The sequence below is a fragment of the Mauremys reevesii genome, linkage group 10, assembly GCF_016161935.1.
Source record: "Mauremys reevesii isolate NIE-2019 linkage group 10, ASM1616193v1, whole genome shotgun sequence".
Taxonomy (NCBI): domain Eukaryota; kingdom Metazoa; phylum Chordata; order Testudines; family Geoemydidae; genus Mauremys; species Mauremys reevesii.
The window spans coordinates 69,653,220-69,673,578 of record NC_052632.1 but is presented as its reverse complement, the minus strand read 5'-3'; the positions used below and the strand labels follow the sequence as shown (position 1 = coordinate 69,673,578).

The 20,359-nt window shown below is 41.7% G+C and overlaps 1 protein-coding gene across 6 annotated transcripts in view; it reads right to left on the bottom strand.

Moving 5' to 3' along the window:
* LOC120373126 (putative short-chain dehydrogenase/reductase family 42E member 2) overlaps positions 1-20,359 on the bottom strand; it is a 37,049-nt gene that overhangs the window by 10,022 nt on the left and 6,668 nt on the right. For 4 of the 6 annotated variants that reach the window (XM_039491029.1, XM_039491033.1, XM_039491034.1 and 1 more), the window contains exons 2-8: positions 17,915-18,268; positions 16,628-16,723; positions 15,806-15,866; positions 13,581-13,699; positions 9,690-9,765; positions 6,805-6,887; positions 1,039-1,176 (exon numbers count right to left, since the gene is read on the bottom strand). In XM_039491029.1, the coding sequence (XP_039346963.1) occupies positions 1,039-1,176; positions 6,805-6,887; positions 9,690-9,765; positions 13,581-13,699; positions 15,806-15,866; positions 16,628-16,723; positions 17,915-18,238 (897 nt within the window). In that variant the 5' untranslated portion in view covers positions 18,239-18,268. The remainder of the gene's footprint in view (positions 1-1,038; positions 1,177-6,804; positions 6,888-9,689; positions 9,766-13,580; positions 13,700-15,805; positions 15,867-16,627; positions 16,724-17,914; positions 18,269-20,359) is intronic. The other 2 variants (XM_039491031.1, XM_039491032.1) reach the window with 2 other exon arrangements.

Sequence of the window (20,359 nt, the reverse complement as noted above, 5' to 3'; positions counted from 1 at the left end):
ACTTGGGGAGGTTTGAAGGGTTGAGGTCTATAGCCTCCCTCACTTATAGGGTGACCAGATGTCCCAATTTTATAGGGACAGTCCTGATTTTTGGGTCTTTTTATTATATAGGCTCCTATATACACCCCCCCCCCATCCTGATTTTTCACACTTGCTGTCTGGTCACCCTACTCACTTAAGGGGTGGCCATTGTCACTGTTGGGATTTCTGCCTCTCCCTGGAGGAGAGGGTAGAGGGCAATAGAACAGGAGTTTTCTGGGACTGGGCCTTAACTTACTGGGGGTGAGAATAAAACAACCCCCCCCCCCAGAAGAGGGGGAGCCTAGAGGAGCTACTGATCTTCCCTTAACCATAGGCCCAGGACAGGGACTACTCCAAAGAGCCAGGAGGATTCATATTGGGTGGCTGTGGCTATTTCTACAGTAGCTCAGCTGCTGAACTGAGTCAGAAGGAGAGGTGCAATCTATGAGCCTGACTGATGCTGGAGCTGCCAGGCAGTGTGAGTGCAGCTGCTGCAGCAACATTGTCAGGTGTGTAATGGTTTATGCTCTTAATATTTTTGTCACAACTATAAAGGATAAAAATTTAAGTAAAAATATTCAGAAGTGTTCACTAATTTTGAATATCCATGTTTTTGTGAATGCTGAGCATGTACAAATTAGGCCCAAAAGGTTTCAGATTGGTCAATTAAAAATGTACACATCTAGAATCAAAGCCTGCTTTTGGGAAAAAAATAAATAAAAACTTTGATTCTAGATAATTTGATGATTGCCATATTCACTTGGGGAAGATTCCTACCTCAACCTGGACAGGCAGGAAACCCTACCATTGCAAAGCTAGCTTACAAGAAGAAAAAGATATGACACAAAAATATTAACAAGATGAATGTGAGTTGCATTTACAAAGATGACATTTTGCATGTGGAACTGTACAGTTTGCACATGCAGTACTTTTGAGAATTTAGCAGATCGACTTTTAGACACAGAGCTTGATCTAAAAGCCACAGAAAATGACCCATGTTTTAATTTGTTTACTTACCGCTATATAACCCTTCTCAGGGGTGAGAGCTTCAGCAGCTAAGAGATGAGCTTGTACAAGATTTGCTACATGAACCCAGTTCATCTGAGTTGTGGAATTTCCAAATTTGAAGTTAAATAGCCCCCTTTCGATATTCTTCTGTGGAAACAGGCAGCATATGCAAAAGACTGAAAAACTAAAAGCAATTTTTTAAAGTATCTGACTCTGCTTATATCAGGATGAGCTCTCCCCTGACATCTGGTGGTGAGCTGTGGAAAAGGACTTCAGGGGCTGATCCCGTTTGCATGGGCACAACCACCCTGCCTAGCATGATGGACTGCTTGCCCAAATGGTCACTTTGGCTGCTGTGGGATCCCCAGTCTCATTGTTATTGGTGCGGGAGTAATAAAGGTTGTTACCATGGTTATGTGAATCAAGGACAGTAGAACTGTACCTGGCATTTTATGATGGAGGGACTCACCCTCAACTAAGTACCACTCGCTAGGCAAGGGATATGGGTTCCAGAACTCAGTGAACTGAGAAAAAGGCAGGTTAGAGATAGGTGTACTTGGTAGTGTGGGTGTCTTGTGAGAACCCCAAACACCACTTTTATTCCTTCTCTCTCTCCCCACTGTATAATAACAGAGCTATTAGGAGTCTTGTTACATCCTGCACAGCTGAAATCACTGATACTTAGGTCTAAACATTAGACCTACATTAGGTTAAAGCACTGAGGTTGCCCTACTACCAGCTGAAGTTACTAAGAGCTGTGTTAAATGGTGGGGCTGAAGACAAGTTGGTGAGTGGCTAGTGGAGTGGATGGCTGGCAGAGCAGATAGCAGGGTGGCTGGCGGTGAAGACTGCAGTAGGGCCCCATGGAGAGGTGTGGCAATTGGCTATCAATGCGAGCATGTAAGATGCCCCCCATACCTTCCCCCACTTCCACCCAGGCTGGGAGGTAAACTCTGCAGAGGAACTTCTGAACTCTGGGGGATGCACTGACCAAGATCAGAAACTGTGGGTGGGGCGACTGTTGGGTTGCTGAACTTAAGACCCTGAGGGGAAAAGGACCTGCCAAACTTACTTGGGGGTGGGTCTTTTGCTAATGGTTTGTGTTATGAATCCTGTTTGTGGTGTTTCCCCAACATAATGCCGCATTGTTTCCCTCCTTTATTAAAGACTTTTGCTACACTCAGATTCCGTGCTTGTGAGAGGGGAAGTATTGCCTCTTAGAGGTGCCCGGAGGGTGATAAGTAATTGTCCCAGGTCACTGGGCTCAAGACGGTTTTGCATTGTGTTATTGAAACGGAACCCCTAGATATTGAACCTGGTCCTTGTTGCTGCCAACTCTGATAGGCAGATGGGTTCCACTTAGATGCTGGAAACCTGCCAAACAAACTGTGGGGCCACTGGATGATCGAGGCTCTAAAGAAGCACTTGAGGAAGACAAGGCCATTGTGAAGAAGCTAAACAAATTCTTTGCATCAGTCTTCACTGCAGAGGATGTGAGGGAGATTCCCACACCTGAGCTGTTCTTTTTAGGTAACAAATCTGAGGAATTGTCCTAGATTGGGGTGTCAATAGAGGAAGTTTTGGAACAAATTGATAAATTAAACAGTAATAAGTCATCAGGACCAGATGGTAATTCATCCAAGAGTTCTGAAGGAATTCAAATAGTTCTGCAGTATCATAATTGTGGCATATAACCTATCACTTAAATCACCTTCCATACCAGATGACAGACAGCTAGCTAATGTGACAGTAATTTTTTAAAAAGGATCAGAGGCAATCCTGACAATTATAGACCAGTAAGCCTAACTTCAGTATCAGGAAAAATTGGTTGAAACTATGTTAAAGAACAGAATTATAAGACATATAAATAAACACGATTTGTTGGGGAAGATTCAACATGGCTTTTGATTGGGAAATCATGCCTAACTAATCTGTTAGAGTTCTCTGAGGGGATCAACAAACATGTGGACAAGGGTAATCCAGTGGACATAGTGTACTTAGGCTTTCAGAAAGCCTTTGACAAGGTCCCATGCCAAAGGCTCTTAAGCAAACTAAGCAGTCATAGGATAAGAGGGGAAGGTCCTCTCATGGATCAGTAACTGGTTACAAGACAGGAAATAAATGGTAGGAATAAATGGTCAGTTTTCAGAATGGAGAGAGGTAAACAGTGGTGTCCCCCAGAGCTCTGTACTGGGATCAGTACTGTTCAACCTAGTTATAAATGATTTGGGAAAAGGGGTAAAACAGTGAGGTGACAAAGTTTGCAGCTATTACAAAATTACTCTGGATACTTAAGTCCAAAGCTGACTGCAAAGAGTTACAAAGGGATCTCACAAAACTGGGTGACGGGGCAACAAAATGACAGATGAAACTAAAATGTTGGAAAATGCAAAGTAATGCACACTGGAAAACATAATCCCAATTAGCTGTTACCACTCAAGAAGGAGATCTTAAAGTCATTTCAGATAGTTCTCTGAAAATATCTGCTCAATGTACGTCAGCAGTCAAAAAAGATAAAGTTAGGAACCATATGAGGAGAGATTAAAGAGGCTTTTCAGCTTGAAAAAGAAGAGACTAAGGGGGGATATGATAGAGGTATATAAAATGATGAGTGGTGTGGAGAAAGTGAATAAGGAAAAGTTATTTATTTGTTCCCATAATATAAGAACTAGGGGCCACCAAATGAAATTAATGGGCAGCAGGTTTAAAACAAATAAAAGAAAGTTCTTCACACAGTGCACAGTCAACCTGTGGAACTTCTTGCCTGAGGAGGTTGTGAAGGCTAGAACTATAACAGGGTTTAAAAGAGAACTGGATACATTCATGGAGGTGAAGTCCATTAATGGCTATTAGTCAGGATGGGTAAGGAATGGTGTCCCTAGCCTCTGTTTGTTTGTCAGAGGGTGGAGATGGATGGCAGGAGAGAGATCACTTGATCATTATCTGTTAGGTTCTCTCCCTCTGGGGCACCTGGCATTGGCCACTGTCAGTAGACAGGATACTGGGCTGGATGGACCTTTGGTCTGACCCAGTACGACCATTCTTATGTTCTTATGGATAGATAATAAAACAGAATATATCATGTCACTATATAAATCCATGATACACCTAATACCTTGAATACTGTGTGCAGTTCTGGTCACTCAATCTCAAAAAGATTTATTAGAAATGGGAAAGGTACAACGAAGGGCAACAAAAATTATTAGGGATCTGGCCTAGCTTCCATATGAGAAGAGATTAAAAAGCCTGGGACTTGTGATCTCTTTTTTAAGCTGAACAAGAGGGTATATGATAGAAGTGTGGAGAAAGTGAATAAGGAAATGTTATTTACTTCTTCATATAACACAAGAAGTAGGAGTCACCCAGTGAAGTTAAAAGGCAGCAGATTTAAAACAAAAGGAAGAACCATCACATAATGCAATCAACCTGTGGAACTCATTGCCGGAGGATGTTGTGAAGGTGAAAACGATAAAAAATTGTAGATCAAAAAGATGATATAGGTCCATCAATGCTGTTAGCCAAGATGGTCAGGGATGCAACCTCATGCTCTGTGTATCCCTATGCCACTGACTGCCAGACGCTGGGACTGGACGACAGGGCATGGATCTGTGACTGAATGCACCCCTGTATTCACACCCTACACACTACTGTAATAATCTTTGTACAAAATATGGCTTGTGAGGTATCATATGAAAACTAATAACTCACTGGTCAATAATATAGTGAAAGTATGTAGCAACATTATATGTAAAGTTATGAACATGGACTGAAATTCAGACATGGCATGCTTTGTATGAAATATCACAACCATATATAATTGATAGAATAGCAGTGTTTATTGGGGCTACACATGCTCCCTGAGAGACCTTGGAGTTACAAGGTGCTACTTTGAGGTCCAATGCATCACAGTGGTTATCAGGTAATCTGGCATGTGGCTAAACCTGTTTCTCAAAAACAAAGGACAAGGTGATGCCAACTTTGTCATCAAAGTTAATGGGCAATCACCTGTCAAGCGACCATTCTTCAGCAAAGAAGGGGGGCTGGAACAGATCAATCTACATTTTAGCAAACAGCAGCATGGAATCTCTTTCACCGCAAGACTCCATGACTCCAACCTCACAGTGGGAATGAATTTTTTCTAGGGGTAACTCTCAGGAAAATGCATTTCAAAGAGTGATCAGGCTATACAAATGAGCGGCAAAAACACCCCCAGGGATCTCTCCCTATTAATCTCCCTTTCTCTTTCACCTAAGATGGCAAACAGGGGCGGCTCCAGGCACCAGCATGCCAAGCGCGTGCTTGGGGCGGCAAGCCACGGGGGGCGCTCTGCCAGTCACCGCGAGGGTGGCAGGCAGGCTGCCTTTGGCGGCATGCCTGCGGAGGGTCCGCTGGTCCCATGGCTTCGGTGGACCTCCCGCAGGCATGCCGCCGAATCCGCGGGACCAGGGACCTCCCACAGGCAAGCCGCCAAAGGCAGCCTGCCTGCCATGCTTGGGGCAGCAAAATACCTAGAGCCGCCCCTGATGGCAAAGGAAGCAGCCAGTTGACTTTGGGAGAGATCCTGACCTGAAATTTCATCAGCCCTGAGATCAAGTCTAGTTTGTTAAATTTTAGCACTAGAAAGCATTTTATTTTTATTTTGCTTGTAACCATTTCTGACTTTAATGCCTTGTACTTGTACTCTCTTAAAACCTCTCTCTTTGTAGTTAAATAAACTTGTTTTATTCTTTAATCAAAACTAATCCAGTGTTGTCTTTAAACTGAACTGTAGGGGTAACTCCCTTTAAAGTAGAAAACTGTTGTACACGGACAGGGACAATGGACCTCCAATATGTGGACTGTCCAGGAGAGAGCTGGTCAGTGAAGAATACATGTTTTGGGGGGAATATCTGGGTCCGGGAGTGTATTGGGGTCATCCTGTAAGTGCTAACCAAGGCTTGTGGAAGCCAGAATGTGACTAGAGTGTGCTGGCAGGCTTCATCTGTACACGCTCAGGGTGTTATCTTCATGCTGGGTGAGTGACCCAGGTGGGAGCTACAGCAGCAAAGCACTGTGAAGCACCTAAGGTTGCAGGGCAGGTGATGATACAACCCCTCACTGGTCTGGGCTGCACCCCAGAATGTGACCAGATTACTTGATAATTGCCCTGGTCTGTTAATTCCCTCTGAAGCATCTGGCATTGGCCACAGTCATAAGACAGGATACTGGGCTCGATGGACTATTGGTCTGGCCATGTATGGCCGTTCTTATGCATGAAATAACTGCAGGAAGGGTGTGATTTGCTAAGCAATGTGATTCATTTAATTAGCCATTCCCTAAAAATCAAATGTTTGCCTCTAAAAAAAATTAACATCTAAACCTTGACATCAGGAAGATTTAACTATAGCTACGTGTCATGGCTATGGTCTGATTAAACAATAGTAAAATATGATTTCAGGATTTTTCTGATAATATTTTACACTGAAGCTAAAGTGCTTACTCAACAAAACAAATAATGCATAATAACCAGTGATGCAGGCGTAGCCCTTTCTCCACAACACTAGCCCAGTTTGTCTTTTTTTTTTTTTTGATGAAAGTGTTCATAATTTTCATTCCCATCATCATCCTCCAGTTATGCTATTTGTCAGCTTGCATCATGTGGGCAGTCAACAAAGGGCTCTTGAGGGACTGTTTAGATCAGTAACCAGGATACTAACTTTTGCAGTTTTTAGACTTAAACAGTACAGGTACTATAATATTTGTAATGCACTCCAGAGCTGATAATAGAGTACATACTAATACTCGTGGCAGGTGTTTTTGCTCTTCTGGTCCATAGATGCCTGGTGGGCGAAGAACACACGTATGGAGCTCATTGCCTCCTAGGAGATACAATGAAATGTGATTTTTCAAATAGTTTCCATATGACAGGTACACTTCATATGCTGTTTATATTTTATTTTGAAAAATATAAGCAGGCCAAACACACTGGTCCCTTTGTAGTAACTTCTCTTAATCTTCTTTTACAATGTGAATTTAATACTCATGAAATGTGCTGGCTTGAGAGTCCTGAAAATTGAAATCCTCTGACCATAAAATAGCTGCAATATGAACAGCACCTTACAAATTTCCCTCCTAATATACCCCTCATACCTAACTTGCACAGAACATTGAAAATCACAGTATCTAATACAACTAGCTATATTCAAACATCTCCTCTGATCACAGCTGTAGCAGTATCACAAAGAGCTAGAAACAGTTTCTCAAGCAACCAGCATCCGGATCAGTTAGTTTTGACCTTAAAAAGTCCTAAACTTTTAAATATCTCATAGAAATCAATAGGCAGCCTGTGCACTCTACTGAGAGCAGATATGATGTGCTTTCTATATGAAACTACTTATAAGTAACAAATACTTTCTGCACTAATGGTTTCAGGTCGTATCCCCATGTAGAGTACATCACAGTGGTGTGTGTCTGAGCTCACAGCAATGGATAATGGTAGCAAAGTCTGCCTCTGATAGAAAAGATTATACCTTGCTTGACTAGTGTAGATTGAATAAAGCATTCTTGGGCACAGCTGTTATCTGTGTACTTAGGATTTGAGAAACTAACATAACTCAGAAATTGAAAATCTAAGGGTATGTCTACACTATGAAATTAGGTCAAATTTATATGTCGTTTATTTAGAAATAGTTGTGGTTTTTTTTGTTTTTTTGTTTGTTTTTTACAGTCAATTGTGTGTGTCCCCACACAAAATGCTCTAAGTGCATTAAGTCAGCAGACTGTGTCCACAGTACCAAGGCTAGCGTCTACTTCTGGAGCATTGGACTGTGGGTAGCTATCCCACAGTTCCCGCAGTCTCCAGTGCCCATTGGGATTCTGGGTTGAGATCCCACTGCCTGATGGGGCAAAAACAGTGTTGCAGGTGGTTCTGGGTACATGTCGTCAGGCCCCCCTCTCCCTGCCTCCCTCTGTGAAAGCAATGGCAGACAATCATTTCACACCTTTTTTCCTGGGTTACCTGAGCAGATGCCATACCATGGCAAGCATGGAGCCTGCTTAGCTCACTGTCACTGTACGTCTCCTGGGTGCTGGCAGACGTGGGACTGCATTGCTACACAGCAGCAGCTCACTGCCTTTTGGCAGCAGACGGTGCATTACGATTGGTAGCCATCGTCGTCATATTCCTGGGTGCTCTTTTAGCCGACCTCAGTGAGAACGGTCAGGGGCGCCTGGGCAGACATGGGAGTGACTCAGCCAAGTCATTCCCATCTTCTGCCAAGCACCCAGGCGATGACGATGGCTAGCACTCATACTGCACCATCTTCTGTGGAGCAGCCAGGAGATGATGATGACTAGCAGTCGTACTGCACCGTCTGGTGCCAGCCTAAGATGTAAAAGATAGATGGATCAAAACAAGAAATTGACCCGATTTGTTTCGTGAAATAAACGGCCTGCTAAACCCAGGGTTTTGAGTTCAATCCTTGAGGGGTCCATTCTTTGTGACAGTTGTTTGTATTTCTCCTTGATGCAAAGCCACCCCTTTTGTTGATTTTAATTCCCTGTAAGCCATGTCATCAGTCGCCCCTCCCTCCGTCAGAACAACGGCAGACAATTGTTTTGCGCAAAACCAGGCGAGGAGGCAACGGCAGCGCGGTGACGAGAGGGACATGGTCATAGACTTCTCACAAAGTACGGGCTGAGCAGTGTGCCCCGGCAATGTGTACATCATGCTGATGCGCTCTGCATGAGCTGTGCAAACACACTGACCAAACAGGAAATGAAATTCAAAGGTTCGCAGGCCTTTTCCTGTCTACCTGGCCAGTGCATCTGAGTTGAGAGCGCTGTCCAGAGCTGTCACAATGGAGCACTCTAGGATAGCTCCCGGAGGCCAATACCGTCAAATTGTATCCACACTACCCCAAATTCGACCTGGCAAGGCCGATTTCAGCCCTAATCCCCTCGTCGGAGGTGGAGTAAAGAAATCGATTTAAAGAGCCCTTTAAGTTGATAAAAAGGGCTTCGTCATGTGGACGGGTCCAGGCTTAAGTCGAGGTAATGTTGCTAAATTCGACCTAAAGTCATAGTGTAGACCAGGAACAAACATCTGTCTGCCTTCTTCCTTATCTATTGCAAATCATCTGTAAGCCCTAATGACCCGTGAGGATGAAGCTGGTGGAGAGAGTGTTTAGGGGCCACGGTGTCTATAGTTTATAGCAGTGTGTTTAGCTGTATCATGTTAAAAAAGAGAGTACTTGTGGCAGAACAAGACTAAAAAATTTATTTAAGCATGAGCTTTCGTGAGCGAGCTGTAGCTCACGAAAAGCTCTCTCTAAATTAAATAAATTTGTTAGTAAGTGCACAAAGTCTCCTGTTTTTTTTGGTGTCTATAGTGAAGTTTAGTGGGACTGTTGGGATGAGTATATGTGTATATGAGTAAGGAATGCAGGCTCAGAGCCTATATTTGCAGTAGAATTTATAAACATTTTTAATTGAAGAAACAAGGTCTTAATTTTCTGAATCTTGGATTATCCCTTTTCCCCTTTGTGTATAGTCTCTCGTCCACCTGAATATACATGGACACTGAGATTAGACACATTAATCGAGGGAAGAAAAGACCCCTTTATGTTGTTCATATTTTGTCATACTTTAGTGATATCAGAAAAGTAGAATTTTATATGTACCTTTTAGTGGGGTTCCATTAGCTGCAAGGATCATTTGGTCTGCCATTGCTTTGGTTCTAGAATAAGGATTAACCTGCTGAAAAGAGAGTGCAAATATAATGAATTGCCTAACGATATTACTACATTGGTAAATTACACCTCTGATAACATTTCAGTAAACTTGTACATCTATTCAGCTCGCAAACATCACCTCAATAAAATCTTCTCAAAGCATAAGATGTGGAGAAATAAATAATCTGTTTATGATAAAAGAGACAGGTTAGCATTTTTGGCTACACAAGTTTAGATTCCCATTAAACTGAGCATAGCCCTCTTTTACATTTCTATTTTTACTTATGATATGCTTCAAATATATGCTTTATGATTCAAATTATTCTTTGGCAAGGGAGACATTTGTGATATAAATAACAGTATTGTGAAAACAATAGGGTAGATATATATTAAGTGATTTTTAATTTATACATTTACTCATGCCAGATTTCTCGTTAATCTTAAAATGTAAGTTGCTTAACTAGAGTATAGACTTGAAGGGCTCAACTCTCCCATGTGCTGGGGCAGCTCTGGGGCAGTCTGGCTGCACAGTGTCCCTAAAATCAGCTTCCTGGAGGACTGCCCCAATGTAGAGAAATCAGAAGGTGGCAGAGTGTTGCCATAGTGGTTGCTATATGTCCCAATTCACAGCTGACATTATAGGGGCATAGCTAGGGAAAAAAGGGGTGTGACTGGGACTCCTTTACATGCAGTTGATCACAGGCTTTTGAAATGGCCTCGTAGGGGTAGGAAGAGGCTGATGTAGGAGCCTCATGTAGGAGACGTGTATAGAGTCTCTACACGACCAGAGGTTCCCACTGAAATATATCAGGTGGCCCAAAGGGAAGAAAAACCACTGATAAGCCCCCTGCTTAGCGTTCCTTTGGTACAAAGGAGTCTGCAGCATGTATAGAACCAGAAAGAGTGTTCACTTACCTTACGGTTCTTTGAGATACATTGTCTGCATAGATTCCACTTTTAGTGGTGTGCATGAGCCCCATATGCACACGATTGGATTCTTTTTTGAATAGCAGTGTTCATTGGGGCCACACATGCTCCCTGAGAGACCTTGTGACCCCTGTAGTTAAGGGTATAAGGAGTAGGAAGGTCCCAACTGCTTCTCAGTTTTTTTGCCAATAAAGAATTCCATATAGCAGGATTCTGAATTAGCGGGTATGGAGGGCTGGTAGTGGAATCTGTGTGGACAATACATGTCAAAGAACCACAGTTAGCTTTTTTTCCTTCTGCAAGTGATTGTCTACACATATTCCACCCTTGGGGTAGGTCTACACCGCAATTAGACACCTGTAGCTGGCCTGTGCCAGCTGATTCAGACTCCTCAGTTAGGCTAAGAATTTATTACAGATATTTTTAGTAAAAGTCATGGACAGGTCACGGGCAATAATGAAAAATTCATGGAAGCCTGTTCCTGACTTTTACTAAAAATATCTATGAAAAAAATGGGGAGCCTGGGCAGCTGCGGGTGGGTTGGGAGCTCCAGGGGCCCCTCTCTGCTGGTGACTCCAAGCTGCAGAGGTTCTCCCGGCACCTGTGGAGGTGGAGAACTCCAGGGGTTCCCACTGGTGCCCATGGCAGCCAGAAGGAGCAGGGGGTCTGCCTGCCACCTGCAGTGGCCAGGAGCTGTGCGGGGCTCCCGCCCTCTTAGGAAGCAGGGGTACCCTGCAGCTCCCTGCCTCTGCAGGTGGCAGGGGACCTTGCAGCTCCCAGCTGGCACTGGCTGAAATCACAGAGGAGTCTGTCACTTCCGTGACCTTCATGACTAAATTGCAGCCTTACTCATGAGGCTCGGACTAAGGGGCTGTTTAATTGCAGTGTAAACATCTGGGCCCAAGCTGGAGGTTGGGCTGTAGAACTCTGCGAGGCGGGAGGGTCCCAGAGTTTGGGCTGTAGCCTGAGCCCAGAAGTCTACACTACAATGAAACAGATCTGCAGCTTGAGTCCTGGGAGCTCTAGTCAGCTGGCACAGGCCAGCTTGGCTTTTTATTTGAAGTGTAGACATATCCTTGGTGACTAGCAAGCAGTATCTCATCCTCAGGAGGTGGGTAAAAGGAGTCCTACTTAAAGATCGATTGATGGATTGCTCTGCCTAAACTTGCATCTAAGCTAGAGGCCTGCACAAAGGCATAGTGAATGGTAAAATTATGGACTGATCCATGGTGCCACCAGATATAGCTCAGACATTGGGATACTGTTCAAGGAGGTGGTAGAGGCTGCCTGGGCTCAAGTAGATTGAAACAATGTGTCCAGGAATGTCTGTCTGAGCCCTGGTCTACACTAAGGTCGGGGGTCGAACTAGGGTACGCGAATTCAGCTACGTGAATAACGTAGCTGAATTCGAACTACCCTAGTTCGACTCACTTACCCGTCCAGACGCCGCGGAAGCGAACTCCGCGGCTCCAAGGTCGACTCCGGCAACTCCTCCTGCCGCGGTGGAGTACCGGAGTTCGAACTAGCGCTTCCGGAGTTCGAACTATCGCGTCTAGATCAGACGCGATAGTTCGAACTCCGAGCAGTCGAACTTGCCGCGTCGACCCAGCAGGTAAGTGTAAACGTGGCCTTAGTTAGTTGGTACAAAGCAAGTTCATATACAGTCTGACACCCATTTAGATAGTCTCTGAGGGTATTGGTTGTCCTCTCATTGGTTCCACAAATGCAACACATAGTTTAGGTGTGGCTCAAATTGACCTAGTCTTGTCTATATAAAAGGGCAACATTCTCACTGAAATCCAGGGTGTTTGAAGTTTTGCTTTGGCTGATGTGAAAGTTCAAGGCTGGAAATTAGGGTGAAGCCCGGGAGTGAATTTGTTTCTAAGGAGAGTCTGGCATAAGGGCCTGAAGTGGCATCACATGCCCCTCATTTATGGGCTTTCCTGTGTCAGAAGATGGACAAATCTTGGATCCTGGAGACTTTGGGCATTTTGGGCTTATAAACAGAGGGATGTAGCCCTTAGGAGAGAGGGAAGGTAGGAGCTGGCAAGGAAACCTATCAATACCGCAAGCAGCTAGATTGGTGATATATATAATTTTTTTAAACCAATGGGTTAACTAAAATGTATCAAAGTGAATCTAGGTAACTAACAATAACTAATCTTTCTGTAGATGAAGAGACACAGGCTCTGTGGGGTTCTGTCTCATAGCCATGGGTGCTAAGATGGAAAGGCAATTGAGGCTGCCCCACCTCTTATACCCTTGGCTAAATGGTCACAAGTGCTCCCAGGGCTCAGGCACAGCCCCAGTGGACACTTCTATTCAAGAAAAATCTGATCTCACATCAATGGGGTGCATGATCACCACTAAGATTGGAATTTGTGTAAACAAACAGTCAAAGAAGAAGAAGTGACCCCTAAACACATGAGGTGTTCTGAGCACAGGGAAGAAGAGCAAGCAGTGGGAGTGGCTAGGCACAAGGAGCTCCAGATTCCAGAGACAATAGCAAGTTGGATGAAATTAGAACAGCCCCCAGGCTACTCTAACTTATACTTGGGTTGGGTAGAGAATCAGGGAGCCAAAAGACTCCTTGACGGCCCGTGGCAATAAAGAATCTTCCCATTATTTTAAAATCCAAATTTTTTAGTTTGTTTATTTTTGCAAGATCCCAAATGTGCTTACTTATGGATAAGGACTGAATAATTGATCACAGGCCACTCTTAGAATAATCTCACAGTGTTTAAGTCAGAGCTCTGGCAGCAATATCTACCTCTACCCAAAGACAGATTGATAATAATTTAAATAAATGCCCTCTATAGAAGCTACTTTGGAACACAAATACAGTTTCATAAAGTTGAACAGCAGTGCTTTTCTATGGATCAAGCTGACAAGGTCTGTTGCAAAGTAAAATACCTTTTCTAGTGGAAAATATGGTACAGTTTCCTCATCTCCTTCTTCAATGGGATTCCCTCCAAACACCACGTTCACCGTACTAGTATATATCAGCCTTGGGATATTTCTTTGTTTGCAAACTACAATAATATACAAAATACATAATTTTAAGAAAAAGGGAAGAATATGAAAATCCACATGAACTGGCAGCGAACATTTTCTATTAAAGGCAACTACTGCAAACATAAGAAGGGCAGTCTTTCAGTTTTAGCATTATTTTTAAATTAACATAATACCTTTTATTCACATAGAAATATTTCATTCAAAATATCTCTTAGTTAGTGTCTATATAACACTTTGAAAATGGAAAGTGCTATATGAATGCTATTGTTATTACCAAGTGCTTTACAAACTACATACATGCAACAATCACATCATCACTGAATTGCAGTCACTAGTTGCTGAGGGGTAGTTACTTTTGTGAAAAGCGACAAAGAGTCCTATGGCACCTTATAGACTAACTGATGTATTGGAGCATGAGCTTTCATGGGTGAATATCCACTTCATCAGACTTCTGTGAAAACACTTTGATGGAAATAGAAAACCCTGCTGTATTTCAGTAACATCACATTATATATTTGTACTGTGTATCGAGTTAGAAAAGGAGATCAATATGCACATGCATGTGATCATATGGAATTATAAATGACCTGCATCATCCTTTCTTATGGACCTTAGCTCTCCCTGCTGAAGTCACCTTAGCCCATGCTTGAGCAGTAGGCAGCTTTGCTAGCAGTGCTGCTTCTTCTAGCACATCTGGCCTGTATCCCTGCCATCTCCTTGCTTATTTGTATACACCTCCATGAGGTTATCTCCATTTTCATCTTGTGAGAACTTAAGTGTAATAGGAAACAGAGATGTCTTCCCAAATGTTTCAGTGAAAAAAAGTTTCCCACACCATCATCCCAGAGATTGAGGAAAAAAGGTGGAGACAGCTTTCCAAGTGTTATGAAGGAGAACAGAATGCTCCTCAACCTTTTCCAACCTTTTGGTTAAACTCCACCGAAATATGAGAAAACAAACAAAACAAAAATATCTTTGGCTAAATGGGATTCAAATCCACCATCCCTAATATTACAGCTGACTCTTTAGTCCCTTGTGCCAGTGTTCTGGTTGGATTTGAAGTTTCCACACTCCATTTTTGTATGTAGGAACTCTTATGCAGACACATGCATGGATACACTAGGTAGTGTGTGGGGAAGGAACAGCCAGAAGCACGGTCCAGCTGCATTAGTAACAGCATCACTGCTTGGCTGCCCACAGGCTGTGGTGACAACAGCGGGGAGAGTAGCTATCATAATAGTGACTGAGAAAATAGTTACACGGTTGCAAATATAGGGGGGAAAAACGACAGGCACATGAGAAATCTCAGTGTGTATGTATTCCCCGCCCCAATTCTTGCTCCATTATAAACCTGTGGAGACGTGACTCTGCAAATTCTGTGGCTCCAGAGATAGTTTCTGGTTGGGGCTAAAGAGGGAAATATTCGGACTATTTCAGTGGATATGTTCCTTGATTCAGTCTTGGCTTTGCTTGCCACTTCACTTCAGCTGTTTTTGCTCCAGGTAGACATCATAAGAACGGCCATACTGGGTCAGACCAAAGGTCCATCTAGCCCAGTATCCTGTCTACTGACAGTGGCCAATGCCAGGTGCCCCAGAGGGAGTGAACCTAACAGGTAATGATCAAGTGATCTCTGTCCTGCCATCCATCTCCACCCTCTGACAAACAAACAGAGTCTAGGGACACCATTTCTTACCCATCGTGGCTAATAGACTTAACCTCCATGAATTTATCCAGTTCTCTTTTAAACGTTGTTATAGTTCTAGCCTTCACAACCTCCTCAGGTAAGGAGTTCCACAAGTTGACTGCGCTGTGTGAAGAAGAACTTCCTTTTATTTGTTTTAAACCTGCTGCCTATTAATTTCAGGCCAGTGGAAAAAGCAAATTTTCCACATAAAATATAGGAAGAAATACTTTAAATATATCATAATTATATTACTTTAGGGCTTCTTTCTGCCACCCTTACTCATGGTGAATAGTGCCTTACTCTGTGAATAAGGATGGAAGAGTTAGTCTTTGTCTGCCAAATCAATACACTAAAAACCTGAAGTGAATGGGAGTCCTTTTCACTGACTTCAATGGGCTTTGGATCAGGCCCCAAGAAGGAAAATCTAGGTACATACCATCAATGACTACTTTTGTTCCATTGACATTTATGGATTCAATCTTTTCTTTCCTTTGTAGCTAGAAATAGAGAAGTTGTACAATAAATATCTAATTAATTAAACAATTTAAATTCACTACACAGCTTTGTAATTGCCAAAAATGAATGCAGTTATATCTGCTTTGCTACTTATTTTATTGTTTTATTTTCTTGCAAACCTCACTTCTATTTTTTGTGTCAGTTCATGTAAGTAAAGTTTAAATTTAAAAAAAAGGGGATGGGGTGGGAAACAGATCCCAAGGCCTCAATTATCTGTTCTGCCCAAGGTATGATTGGCATAGAAATGAGAGCTAGAAGGTAGATTTATACATGTGTGTGCTTTCCCATATTCTGGGGCCCGGCCATGGCCTTGTCCTGTCCTCCTCCATCCACCCTGCCCAATAAACTAGAAGCCTCAGGGTTGCTTTAATTAAGCTTTAGTACAACATTCTGATTATTTTGGGCTCTGCACTAGGTTAATGATTTGGTGCTTAGTATTTAATAAATGCCTCCTCATTCCCTAATTAAATTATTTAACGTTTATAAATAAATTAAATTAGTTTAAAGTGTAAGCCAAAGTTAATCACATTAATCAGAAGCTTAAATTACTTGTAGCTGTGGGAAACAAATGTTGAGCCCATAAACATTTAAATGAATAAAATTTCACATGTGTAAAAGTTTTAATAAATATAAAAAAAGTTTGTGAATATTTTTTCCTGTCATTTACCCACCTTTATGTGAACAATATACTGCTACTTTTAAAGGTTCTAGAGAGAAAAAACAATAAGAAAACTGTACTCACTTGTTCCAGACCTGACATTCCATACGAAGCCACATGAAAAACACAGTCAACCCCTTCACAAGCCTTGAATACTGCTTTACAATCCCTCACATCACCCTGTGATAAATCAGAAAACAATAGATTTGGCAAGAAAGGTATCATTTATAATTTTTCATATATCTAATAATTATTGTTAAGAAAAATCTAAAAGTAATTCTGCTGCCATTCACACAATTGCTTTGCTAACTAATATGCAATAGGCTTTTACAAAACTGTGCAGAAAAGTCCCTGGTAGAGTATTTCGTTAGGGACAATAAAAATGTGTATGCTATGGTTTGGTTGAATGGTATTATGTTTTTCACGCCTTGCCCTGTAGCTCCTATGATAGCAAAACTAGTTTGACTTGAATTGGAGTAACGTGTCTAAGAGCTGCAGGATCAGGCACCAATTCTAATAAGTCAGGAGACGGAGGGTTTGGTGATTTGCAATGTTGCCACCCTGAGATAAGAGTGTTAAATTTTACTGTATTCATAATAGATCAGACATCAAATCTCAGCTTTTTCAGTTTATTAAAAATATAAAAAATCTGCTCTCCAACAGGTTATTTTAAACACGTTTCTCTTAGACATTTGCTATTTAATTGACATAATCTAGTTCTGTGCAAAGTTTCAGGGTAGATCATATCCCTCTAGATGGATATAAAAACAAATATGAAAGTTCTATAGCAGGGTGGTCAGATTTCAACATCAGATGTGACTCAGACTACTATCACAGAGCTAATAGAATAATACACCTTGCATCTCAAGTTGTCAACGCATTTCACAAATATGATTTTTTTAAGCTTCAGAACACCCCATGAGTCAGATAAATAATATTAGATCTAGCCAGTTTACAGTTTAAGTGTAGGCACACAGAGGGGTGAAGTGCCCAAGATCACACAACAGTTCCAGTGCCAAGAATAGACCGTCCAGGCATTCCAATGTCTAATCTGCTACTCTAACCACTAGATGAGAGCATCACCCTTCCATGATTAGTTCATATATACGCTGCAGTTTTTTTGTTTGTTAAAATATGGGAAAAATTCTTTTTAGTGGATTCTGACAGCTTGATCCTCAGATGGTGTAAACTGGCAGTGCTCCATTAATTTCGATGAAACTACTCTGATTTACACCAGCTGAAAATCTTCCACATACTTTCTAATGACAGTTCTGTGTTCCATGAAAACTGCTGAGATGACAACTGCTGTTGTACACAAGAGTAGAACAATTCATTTAATTTGATTGTTGTTCAAATGTCATTTTATCATACCTGGAAATACATGGCTCCATTAGGAACTTCCCATTTAGGCTTTTGTATATCAAAAAGAACAACGGTGATTCCTAATTTGGTGAGAGCACACCCCAGGTTATATCCAAAGTAGCCTCCACCTCCTGTCACCAATGCCTTTGTGCTTTTCAGATGTGGTCCAGCTTGACCATTCAGTCTGCAGTCAGATGATTGGTTCCAGTGGGGCAGTACCCCATCAGCCCTAATTTGTGTCATGTTTACAGAGTGAGAGACCATTTTGAAAACTCCTTCACAGAGCTCTGGGGTGCAGATAATTCCACTAAGTTTCGTGTTACAAAGCTCCATTCATGACTGCAAAGGTTTTCTTTATCTAACCTGTTTAGAAGGCATAAAGAGAAATCATAATACTAGTTGCAGGATTTCCAGGTACAAAGAGTAACCAATATAAATGCTTATTGATATGTTCAGTGTTAGTCCTTTTCTTTTTCATCACAAATTTCATGTGAAATGAAAAGAAATGCTGGCATTCTGCAAACATTGCATAATAACCGCTTATCAGTTATAAAAAATTTAAAAAAATAGTTTATTGGCAATATTGTACCCTGAAAAACATTTGCATATATTGATGTCCTATATAAATATTAGCATAGCATACAAGAAAAAAAAAGAATGAGTTTATAATTGATCAAGACAAAGACTATAGCAGAATGTCCCAAACTGCTTGTATATATCACTTTATTCCATTTTGTGTCAAATTTACTGTTAATAATAACAATCAACAGTTGTTACCATCTAATGACTGTTTGCCTGTGCAAATGAGTTTAGGGATCTCTGTCTAGTTTCTGTTAGCATCTGTCCTCATTATAAAATTCACCACTGCACTTGGCACCTTTGCAGCCTCAGCAGAATTACAACTGAATGGGCAAGGAGATTATACTAATTCCATTACTTCTAGGGTGTTCTCTCCAGATTATGATGCAGACACAGGAGGTCTGTATTGTTATTTCTTGTGCTGTGCGTGTTCTGAGGAGACACTAACAGAGGCCTTGTCTACACTTGCACGTTAGAGTGCATTAAATCAGCCCAGGCGCCCTATTTATCTCCACAGTTACCCATCCAGCTTCTTTGACAAGCACTTTCATTATACTTCTTCCCTACCACACAAACAGTGTAAAAATTAAGAATAAAGTCATGCCAGCAGGGTGGATTTGATTTAAATCAAATTGATTTAAATCAAATCATGTATTTCTACACAATCATGAAGTGCATTCTTGTTGGTTGTTATAACCTTAATACATATTCTTCACAACTCAGAGATAGATGTAGATTTCATTTTTAGAAGGTACACACTATACATTTTTAAACAGTGATTTATTTTGAAAACTTTTCAGATTAGTTTTACAGCTATATTAGAAAATGAATGATTGTTTGGTTATTTCATTTACCAAAGGTAACTGAAGCAGATATTTATGAAGTTATTGGGAGGTGAGGTCCCACAGGGATCAATTGGTCTTGGGTCCTGTTTTGTTCAATATCTTCATGAATGATTTGAATAACGAGAGTGCACTTATAATGTTTGTGGATTATACCAAACTGGAAGGGTTGCTTAAAATTCAAAATGATCTGGACAACTGGAGAAATGGTGGGAAATAAATAAATTGAAATTGAATTGGGCAAAAGGAAATTACAACACTTAGGAAGGAAAAAATTGATTACGCACATATGAAACGGGAAATGACTGTCTAGGAAGGAGAACTGCGGAAAGGGATCTGGGGGTTATAGTGGATCACAAGCTAAATATGAGTCAACAGTGCAACACTGTTGCGCACAAAAAAAAAAAGTAAACATCATTCTGGGATGTATTAAGCAGGAGCGCTGTAAGCAAGACATGAGAAGTAATTCTTCCATCTACTCTGTGCTAACATAGCCTCAACTGGAGTACTGTGTCCATTTCTGGGTGCCACAATTCAGGAAATATGTGGACAAATTGGAGACAGTCCAGAGAAGAGCAACCAAAATGATTAAAGGTCTAGAAAACATGACCTATAAGAAAAGATTGAAAAATAGAGTTTGTTTAGTCTGAAGAAGAGAAGACTGAGTGGGGGGACATGATAACAGTTTTCAAGTACAGGGAAGAGGGAGAAAAATTGTCCTAGTTAACTTCTTAGGATAGGACAAGAGGCAATGAGCTTACATTGCGGCAAGGGCGGGTTAGGTTGGACATTAGGAAAAACTTCCTAACTGTCAGAGTAATTAAGCACTGGAATAAATTGCCTAGGAAGACTGTGGAATCTCATCACTGGAGGTTTTTAAGAACAGGTTAGACATACACCTGTCAGGAATGGTCTAGTTATTACTTAGTCTTACCTTGAGTTCAGGGGACTGGACTAGATGACCTATTGAGGTCCCTTCCAGTCCTACCCTTGGAAAATCAACTGGCAAACAGACACCCTGGAATGTAGTGCC